This window comes from Mizuhopecten yessoensis, unplaced genomic scaffold (genome assembly GCF_002113885.1).
Source record: "Mizuhopecten yessoensis strain PY_sf001 unplaced genomic scaffold, ASM211388v2 scaffold10919, whole genome shotgun sequence".
In the NCBI taxonomy this organism is placed as follows: domain Eukaryota; kingdom Metazoa; phylum Mollusca; class Bivalvia; order Pectinida; family Pectinidae; genus Mizuhopecten; species Mizuhopecten yessoensis.
Window position 1 is genome coordinate 1,082,889 of NW_018408787.1, and position 10,893 is coordinate 1,093,781.

General features: G+C 35.5%; 1 protein-coding gene across 1 annotated transcript in view; it reads right to left on the bottom strand.

The window, feature by feature from the left end:
- Positions 1 to 2,327: 2,327 nt before the first annotated feature.
- LOC110463651 (tsukushin-like) overlaps positions 2,328 to 10,893 on the bottom strand; it is a 98,554-nt gene continuing 89,988 nt past the window's right edge. The window contains exon 2 of the mRNA XM_021518447.1: positions 2,328 to 6,021. Coding sequence (XP_021374122.1) covers positions 4,220 to 6,013 — 1,794 coding nt within the window. The 5' untranslated portion in view covers positions 6,014 to 6,021 and the 3' untranslated portion in view covers positions 2,328 to 4,219. The remainder of the gene's footprint in view (positions 6,022 to 10,893) is intronic.

Below are 10,893 nucleotides of genomic sequence, written 5' to 3' on the forward strand. Positions count from 1 at the left end.
TACGATGTGATGTAATATAAACAGTTACGATTTGCTGTAAAATGTACCGTTACGATGTGATGTAATATGAACTGTTAGGATGTGCTATAATATGAACAGTTACGATTTGCTGTAATATGTACTGATACGATGTGCTGTAATATGTACTGTTACGCGGTGCTGTAAATGATACTGTTACGATATGCTGTAATTGGTATTGTTACGATGTGCTGTAATATGCACTGTTACGATGTGATGTAATATGTACTGTTACGATGTGCTGTAAAATGTACTTTACGATGTGCTGTAATATGTACTGCTACGATGTGCTGTAATATGTACTGTAACGATGTGCTGTAATATGTACTGTTACGATTTGCTGTAATGTATACTGCTACGATGTGCTGTAATATGTACTGCTACGATGTGCTGTAATATGTACTGTTACGATGTGATGTAATATGTACTGTTACGATGTGCTGTAATATGCACTGTTACAATTTGCTGTAATATGTACTGTTACGATTTACTGTAATATGTACTGTTACGATGTGATGTAATATGTACTGCTACGATGTGCTGTAATATGTACTGTAACGATGTGCTGTAATATGTACGGTTACGATTTGCTGTAATGTATACTGCTACGATGTGCTGTAATATGTACTGTTACGATGTGATGTAATATGTACTGCTACGATGTGCTGTAATATGTACTGTTACGATGAGCTGTAATATGTACTGTTACAATTTGCTGTAATATGTACTGGTACGATTTGCTGTAATATGTACTGTTACGATGTGATGTAATATGTACTGTTACGATGTGCTGTAATACGTACTGTTACGATGTGCTGTAATATGAACTGTTACGATGTGATGTAATGTGTACTGTACCGGTGGGCTGTAAAATGTACTGTTACGATGTGCTGTAATATGTACTGCTACGATTTGCTGTAATGTGTACTGTTACGATGTTATGTAATGTGTACTGTTACGATTTGCTGTAATGTGTACTGTTACGATGTGCTCTAATTTGAACTGTTACGATTTACTCTAATATGTACTGTTACGATGTGCTGTAATATGTACTGTTACGATGTGCTGTAATATGAACTGTTACGATTTGCTGTAATGTGTACTGTTCCGATGTGATGTAATGTGTACTGTTACGATGTGATGTGATATGTACTGTTACGATGTGCTGTAAAATGTACTGTTACGATGTGCTGTAATGTGTACTGTTACGATGTTATGTAATGTGTACTGTTACGATGTGCTGTAATGTGTACTGTTACGATGTGCTCTAATTTGAACTGTTACGATTTACTCTTATATGTACTGTAACGATGTGCTGTAAAATGTACTGCTACGATGTGATGTAATATGTACTGTTACGATGTGCTGTAATATGAACTGTTACGATGTGATGTAATGTGTACTGTACCGGTGTGCTGTAAAATGTACTGTTACGATGTGCTGTAATATGTACTGTTACGATGTGATGTAATATGAACTGTAAGGATGTGCTATAATATGAACAGTTACGATCTGCTGTAATATGTACTGTTACGATGTGCTGTAATATGAACTGTTACGATGTGCTGTAATGTGTATTGTTCCGATGTGATGTAAAGTGTACGGTAACGATGTGTGTAAAATGTACTGTTACGATTTGCTGTAATATGTACTGTTACGATTTGCTGTAATGTATACTGTTACGATGTGCTGTAATATGTACTGTTACGATGTGTTGTAATATGTACTGTTACGATGTGCTGTAATATGTACTGTTACGATGTGCTGTAGTGTGTACTGTTACGATGTGCTGTAATGTATACTGCTACGATGTGCTGTAATGTGTACTGTTACGATGTGCTGTAATGTGTACTGTAACGATTGGCTGTAATGTGTACTGTTACGTGTTTATTCCTGGCTGCAGTGACAACAAGGGACGTGTTCGAACGATAAACGGATAAATATAACATGTACATCGTTTCAAAACAAAAATAGAATCAGAACCCAGACGGCAGAAGATAGTTTGTAATCGCAACTTTATTCTCAAATATGGCACAAAACTCTCTGTTCATCACATCTCAGTCCTATCGTGATCGACAGTTGTCAATGATCACAGAGAAAGTGACTATAACTTAAGTTTATAGTAAATCTTACAATGTAAAGGATTGACGTTTCCTGTAGTCTAAAATCTACATATCAACATCACAGCAGAATAGCTAGCACAAGTAAACTCGAAAGATACCTTTCCAAGGGCCAATGTTTAACATTTTATTTAAGACTGATATCAGATTCACAGTAAATATATAGTACCTCAAGTAATTGGTGTTTTTTTAAAATTATTATTGAAATAATTTCCTTTCAAGATGATTTAATCACTTTTTATGTGAACAATGTGTTATATTTTTCTCGCACAGATTCCTATCATAATTCTCAACCAGTCAAATCTAGGACCCGTTTTCTAGTATGACAATTATTATGTGGGAGTGATCTCCCCTTGAACTTGGCTTCGATTGGTAAGTCTATTTGTTTGTTAATGATTGTTGATAACAACAGGTAGTAAAAGTTAAAACAGTCGCAAAAAACGAAAATTACTGTAAGAAAGCTAACACTTAAACCTATACAATTCTGGAAAATGGAAGAATTACATTCAATCACATAAACATACAAAAACATTTAAACATGATTACAGCAAGAATACTCCATATTACTCTTGAATGACATTTTAAATCAATGTCTTTCGGTTTTCAATGATGTAGTTCTGAAGAAACAAATATAAAACTATGTCAATGATGTCATATAACGTGCCATTTTGTATCATAAAATATTTTCAATATCTACATTTTTGCATTCTCAATTTAAAGTATTTGAATTATGATTGACATGAGAAAGTAAAAGAAAAGAGATTAAAAAAATGAACCGTCTCAAAGCTCAATATTAACAGAGATTCAGCCGATGCAACTGCTATAAGTTTCGCGATACGCTTTCAAAACAAAGTTAATTGTATATACCGGCGATTAACAAATACCGATTGTACTGTCACTTTATCTGCAGTTGGACAGAAAATCTGCGGTTGTTGAATGCAGTGATAGAAAAAAAGACATTCTGATCGGTCGTTATAATATCAATGGATACAAATGTCGTATACCGTCACTGCAGTGTTAAGTTTTGTATCCAATTGATAATCTGTGATATGTCATTGGTAAAACATAATAAATGATCTTCTTTCCTGCAAAATGTTTCAATATGTAACAGGTACCACCTGTTGACGTCATCATTATTATGACGTAATAATTGTAACAATGAATACCACCGACCCTTCGCGGAAGATTGATGTTCTTATATTCCAAAGTAGGTTACATTTTCTTTTCATTTGTGACAATTTTTACTTTTCTATGATATTAAAAAAGTAGACCAAATGGTAATCAACCATATTGAAAAGCTTTCAGTTGGCATGTACCGCTGAATTTGTATTTGTGCTGTTGACGTTCTTTTTGACTAAGAATACCAACTAAAACAGTTAGATGCTTAAAAACTCGCATCCACCAAAACTTCAACACTTTTTAATTACAGATATATGAATAGATTCACCAATCGATAAATCTTGGAATCTGATAGAATTGGTACGTTTTTACTCGGCTAGAGGATCTTTATCAAGCTATATCAATATGGCCATTGCTAGTGATATTATGAAATGATTTAATTTAGTAAAGGTTTATGTCTTGTAGTAAACTTTATATTTACCCTTTCACCACCATAGACCATAATAGACTCATTCCCATAATACATGGTAGAGTCTACTAAAGTTATCTAGGGGTGAAAGGGTTAAGCTCTTTTGAGGATACTCATAGCGTTGCTGAAGGATGACCATGACCTTGTACTTTTACCTTCTATTCCGTTTAGCAACTATAACAACCGTCGACAACGCTTGCACAAATAAAAGTAATTAACAGGAGGCGAATTAAGAGTAAGGAATACACAGATATACTTTTTTCACGTCTTGTTCTTTTGATGATCTACTATGATATAAACACATATACCAGGTATTAGGAAATATCTCAGTAAGCATAACAGACATCCATATAACAAAATAGCGTCATAGAACTTTAAAATTTTGACTTCTGTCTATACTTTGAAAATGACGGATGATATAAATCTATGAAATAACGTGATATTCGAATATTCATATAATAGATAAAAATATATATTATCATAATAAATGTAATCAGTTGTAAGACAAAAGGAAAGGTAAACACAACATGGACAGCACTAAATTAGTATAAGCGGCAGGCAGCGTTCCACTACTATATCCACATTTCTCTAGGAAAATGCCATCCTCCGAAAGTTGTTGCAGATTTCTCTTTTGAGTATCCTCGTCTGCGCAAGTTCCATGAATCACTCCAGCAATTTTGAAGTGCACAATTCCTAAAACGACACAATCACACTTGAGCGGGTTGTCCAAAACGGACAGGCTGCTGACCAGATGTGGGCTGAGGTCATGCAGGAACGATAAATCAGAAATGTTATTACCATCCATTATGATTGACAGGGGGCCCTTAAGCCCGTAAAATGCTCCAGGCGAAATCGACCGTATGTGTGAGTTCTTCATTACAAGTTTCTTAGCTTTTACCCCAGAGAGGAAATGATCCGAAAGTGTGGGAAACATATTGTCTGATACGTCTAGGACGTCCAGGTGTCTAAGCGTCGTCAAAGCGTCTATTGGAAGACGCGTAAGACGCATGTCTCGGAGAATGAGCTTTTTCAGGGTCAGTTCAATCCCCTCGAACATGTTGTCAGTGAAGTCGATTAAAGGATTTCCACTCATATCCAACTCCTGTAAAGATTGTAGTGATCCAAACGTGTCGTTGGATATGTGACTTATTTTGTTGTATGAAAAATCTAAAGTTTTCAATGTCCTAAGGGGCCGTAATGCCATAATCCAAAAATAGCCTCCTGGCAGTCGAGCATTTGAAATGAGAAGAATTTCAAGCGTCTCTTCGAGTCCAGCAAATGCTTTAGCTGCAATTATTCTTAGATCTGTCCCACGGAGATTAATTTCTCTGAGATGAGAAAGCATCACAAATGCTCTATCTTGAATATGATCAAGTTTAGTGTTATATGAAAGATCTATACTAACCAAACTTGTCAATTTCAAAATGGCGGATGGAATAACGTGTAGCATGTTACCAGACAGATCCAAATGCGTCAAATTTTCAAGGCCCTCAAATATATTTTCCTTCGCTAATGCCATTTCACATTTATTTAAGCCTAGGTATTTTAAAGATCTTAAATTTAAACCGTAGAACGGTTCACCATCTAGATGCAATGGATATTTACCGTTACCGCCTAAATACAAACTCTGTAGTTTTGTCATGTTCATTACAAAGTTTAAGTTTTTAAAATCCAGTCCAACATTTTCCAAGTAAAGGACTTGCAATGTACCACGTAAATGTGTAAAAGCATTATCAGTAATTCTTGAAAACTTGTTGTGACTTAAATCAAGTTGAAGTAAATTTGAGGTCGGGAATCTCCCACCAGTGAGTCTTACAGCAGTTTCCTGAACATTATGCCTCATAGAAAGACGCTCCAATTTCAGCAACCTCTTCAGGAAATTGATATTGTTGAACCTAAGGTTGATATCGTCCATTAAAAGGACGCGGAGTGTTGAACGAATAGGTCTAAACACATCGTCTCGGATCGCTGCAAACCTGTTGTGACTCAAATCTAGCTCTTCAATCCGTAATCCGCGAAACGTGGATTTATTTAGACTCACAGTATGGAATGAATTATTAGAGAGTATTAATTTCATAATCAATGCGTTTTTAAATTCTTCAAAATTTGGTATGTTTGTTAGTCGTTTGTCACTACAGTCGAGTTTAGACACCATCAATGTATCGTTTTGATTCCCTTCAGCAAGCGTACATATACAATGCGCAACTTCCGGACAGGAAGTAGCATACAGTTCCACCAGGCGGAGGATTAGAAACATCCAGCACGTGACTCTACCTCTCATCGCCATTCTAGAACCTGGAAATACAAAACAGAAACTGTTTACAACACAGATAATATGTTTCTTGTAAACTACATGAACGTCAGCGTATGTACCGGTTCCGAGACGATTTACAACTGTTTAACAATACCATGTTACTACAGTTTATTTTCAACTTTTAAAAAGAAAATGAAAGGTGAATTACTCTGTATGCACTGTATCGTATGTCATGGCTTGTGATGTAAAAGTGGACTTATTGCGGTATTCTCCAGGATGGAGATCAAGATTTTCCGCTTTCTGAAATAGACAAATACAATCGTCACATTCTAAAATTTAGTATCGAACCCTTACCGTAGTTACAGAAAATGTACGATTTAAATCCTTTTATTCTAACGCAGAAAATGAATTATCTATCCATTGTGGCTTTGAGTTATGTGTGCAGTAGTTTCGTATAAGCAAGGCTAGGAATCGTCGCTTACGGTGAATCGGGCGGTAGCGCTACTTAATTCACTGGGTCTCCTAAGGGCCATTATGGTGTATCACGTCTACTTTCTCGTTATTGAGGCCCTAGACGGGAAACCTTGTCCCTAATCAATTCACACTTTCCATTTCGAGGCGAATTTGTGAATGAATAATACGTTTAGCGTTTTGAGACCTCCTAAAATAGTTTTATTTTATGGTTGAGTTTTGAAAATCGAAAATAAAGTGGTAAAAGTCACTGTCCTCTAACGGCAACATTTCACAGCATCAGCATGTACACGTTTTAATGGATTCACAAGTCAAATAAAAATGTATATATTTGAACCATTATTACAATACATAAAGTACATGCAATAAAAACATCATGATACTTTTGGTATAAACTAATAGTAAACTGAACACTTTTCCTTATGTCACGTTCAATGAAACAGCTTTTATATTCGAATGGTTGACTTCCCCTTTTTACATTATGTGCAGCAAGCGTTTTTAAGTTATAGAAAAGCCTTATTATACAAACATGTACCCAATACAGGTCTGTTCAAGATGATAAGAAATAAACGGAATATTTCAGAAAAAAAGTGTTATAATTACAAAAATATCTTATTTTTGCAATGATAGACTTATATTAACATTTAGTGTTTTTTTCACGTATATACAAGTTGGATAGTATATGGTCTTATGAACTTTTAGGTAAAAAGTTAAATACTTAATTACTGTGAAATATTGGACAACATAATTTACTCATTTGTAGTATAGCATTGTCAGTGCCATTTTCACCATTTCAATTTTACATCAAACCACGTTAAAGGCGTTTATAGACAATATTATTAACAACAATGCATGTCGTCTCACCAATGCCCGCTATCATTCACGTACTTCGTACAGAAATACCTAAACACATATATTCTGTTTCAGTTTTAATAGTGTGTTTCTGACAAAGGTACATGCAGCTCTTACGAAATTCTTGTACGAGAGTAAACTGTAGAGAAGGTTAAAATTGTTCACGGCAAAATGAATAAATGCATTAAAATGAAAGCTGGATGGAAATAATAAGAGGGGGACCTTAGTGAGTTACATTGCTTAGGTGTTCAATTCGAACAATGTTAAATGATATGTTCATTATAAAACAATTGTGTGACGCTTTCTAAAACGAGCTCAGTACAAACGGACTTAACGTGTCGATTGGCTGTAAAACGTTTACAATGAGTGTACCCCATATTGGGCCCATATCGGTATGTGTCTGCTGGTCCCAGGTCCTCGTAATGGCGGGAAAGTTAGGCTCCATCGTCTGCGTATCACGTGAGAACCATTAATCTTATCGTTCTCCGATGAAATGACAATAAATGACTGTCATTTGTAGCAAATAGAATTCAAATTAGAGCCTTGATTGGGGACCTCTCACCCTCCGTAAAATCCATCTCATTTATTCGTCATCCAACATTTAGTTACTGCGGGATATGCACTGCCATGTTCTTCCGCATGCTAATATTTGCGCTACGGAAACGTATGGTTGACTGTACAGAATAGCGCATTAGGACAACGCTGGTGTATAACTAGTAGTCATATAGTTTTTAGTGCAATATTAACTCATGTGTCATCGCAAGTAATGAAAATGATATGCATTGTTCACAAACAGTCAATAGGTCAGGGTTTAACAATTTTCACATGTTTACCCCACCATCACTCGTATCATTGTTAATTCCATTCCAGTAACTCCCCGCCGTCATGTCAATAAGCATGCACGTGTTGTACATATAAGCACTAGGTCCTGTGATACCTGTACATTCTGTACTCTTTACAGTACCTCCCCGCCGTCATGTCAATAAGCATGCACGTGTTGTACATATAAGCACTAGGTCCTGTGATACCTGTACATTCTGTACTCTTTACAGTAACTCCCCGCCGTCATGTCAATAAGCATGCACGTGTTGTACATATAAGCACTAGGTCCTGTGATGCCTGTACATTCTGTACACTATACAGTAACTCCCCGCCGTCATGTCAATAAGCATGAACGTGTTGTACATATAAGCACTAGGTCCTGTGATGCCTATACATTCTGTACTCTTTACAGTAATTCATTCATTAAATCTCACCAAACTCTGAATTATTTCTGAAAACTTGGATTGAAATTTGATTTTAAATGAATGTATGTTTTCTCTGTTGACTACCCGTTTCATGAACTAGTGCAGGTTTTTTTTTCGTATTTTGTTTTATTTTATTGTGCGCATTCTTTTCACCAAGCGAAGATAAACATTTTGAATCCAGTGCAAATTTTGTGAGATTCTTCTGTTAATAACCGAACTGTGCCGTATTAAGCTGATGCCGTACTTTATGGTAAGTAGCGTAGCGTACACAATACCCATATAGATAACTAACACAATACCCATATAGATAACTAACACAATACCCATATAGATAACTAACACAATACCCATATAGATAACTAACACAATACCCATATAGATAACTAACACAATACCCATATAGATAACTAACACAATACCCATATAGATAACTAACACAATACCCATATAGATAACTAACACAATACCCATATAGATAACTAACACAATACCCATATAGATAACTAACACAATACCCATATAGATAACTAACACACTTGTGAACTCCTTGGATAACAACGTTAGTAAATCGATAGCCTAAAGAAAATCTCAGTTTGATTCCGAAAATCGTAAATCTAAATCACTGACCGGTAACAGTTTTTGATTATGTAACCAATTTCGTTCGAGGAAACGTTATCCCTAGACTCCGTCTGGTAAATGTCATGCTCCGCCCCGGGACCGACTAGTACGGATAGCTGGTGATATGCATTAAAATCTATAGAACACATTTAATGTTCTGAAAAGCCGCCGAACACTCCATATCAATGTCAGAGTGTCTATGTAGTACATGCTATACACTACCGGTACTGTCTTTATTTCTACATGTCTATTGGTACAACAGCTACTAATCAGTTATACTCATGTTGGCCTGTATAAGTATGTTAATCTATAGTTAATGTTAGACAGACATGTTTGCACATAATTATGTACATATCGAATATGAACCTTTAACGAACAGTCCCAGCTGTTGAGGACCAGTTGGGCGTATCGACCTAACGGTTGTCGTTTTCTGTATTTTTCGAACGGCCGATCGTTAATTTCCCCCCAAAGTACAGTCTGACATACATAGACGAGGCGTATACAAATGCGCATCAATATAAATGAAGTCTTTTAATCCATTTCATAATTGATCCGCCGTTGAAATCTCGTTTCTTTCTAAGTACAGTCCGACTCGGGCGAGGCGCATGAACTTATGCATCAATCTTACAGTTACTGTAAGTCGTTTAATACCCTTCAAAAGTGACCAGCCGTTTTAGTTAAATTTACCTTCAAAATACATTTAAACTAAAGCTAAATCTTATTTTATGCATCAAGACTGCTATAGGAGAAACCAGGATGTATCGAACAGTATCGCATTATTACATTTTCTGAAGAAGCCATATAGAGACGAATTCCTTTGTAGAAAATCAATGATACAATTAAAGATTTACCTCAAGATACTTATAACAAAGCGAGACAAACTAATACAGTAGAAGCTTCAAGTTAAAATAAACTATTGATACATTAATGTTTCATCATTTTGTCATATTTTGGAATATCGTTGCTCGAATGTTTCTTATCATGAAAGAAATACCGCTAGGCATTGCTTAGCAACTGTGGCATTATACACTAGAATTAGTTGTCTCAACAGTTAATTGTACAGTTGTCATTATTTCGTTATATTCACGTTTTCTTTATACAGTTCTAAGATAACCTACCAACCAAACATTTTTGTTACAATCCAATTAGAACTATTGCACGTGACTAGTTTGAAATCGGAAACAGTTCGGATCTTTCCATCTGACTGTTGGCATAATCAGAGACAAATAATGACGTGACATCAAATTGAAATTATTACGTAAAATTTCCGAAAATTTCTCAATGACGTTCGCCGATTGTCACAACTGGTAACCATAGTAAACACGATTTTGATAAAATGATGTTGCTTTGTTGTTTTGAACGTAAAGATAATAACTGAAAAGCATCATTTTAGCATTTATGGTGGTATACACTTGTGTAAAATAAACTCCTTGATGAGTGGTATCCCCTTGTGTAAAATAAACGCCTTGATGGTGGTATCCACTTGTGTAAAATAAACGCCTTGATGGTGGTATACACTTATGTAAAATAAACTCCTTGATGAGTGGTATACGCTTGTGTAAAATAAACTCCTTGATGGTGGTATCCACTTGTGTAAAATAACCTCCTTGATGAGTGGTATACACTTGTGTAAAATAAACTCCTTGATGAGTGATATACTCTTGTGTAAAATAAACTCAATGATGGTGGTATACACTTGTGTAAAATAAACTCCTTGATGGTGGT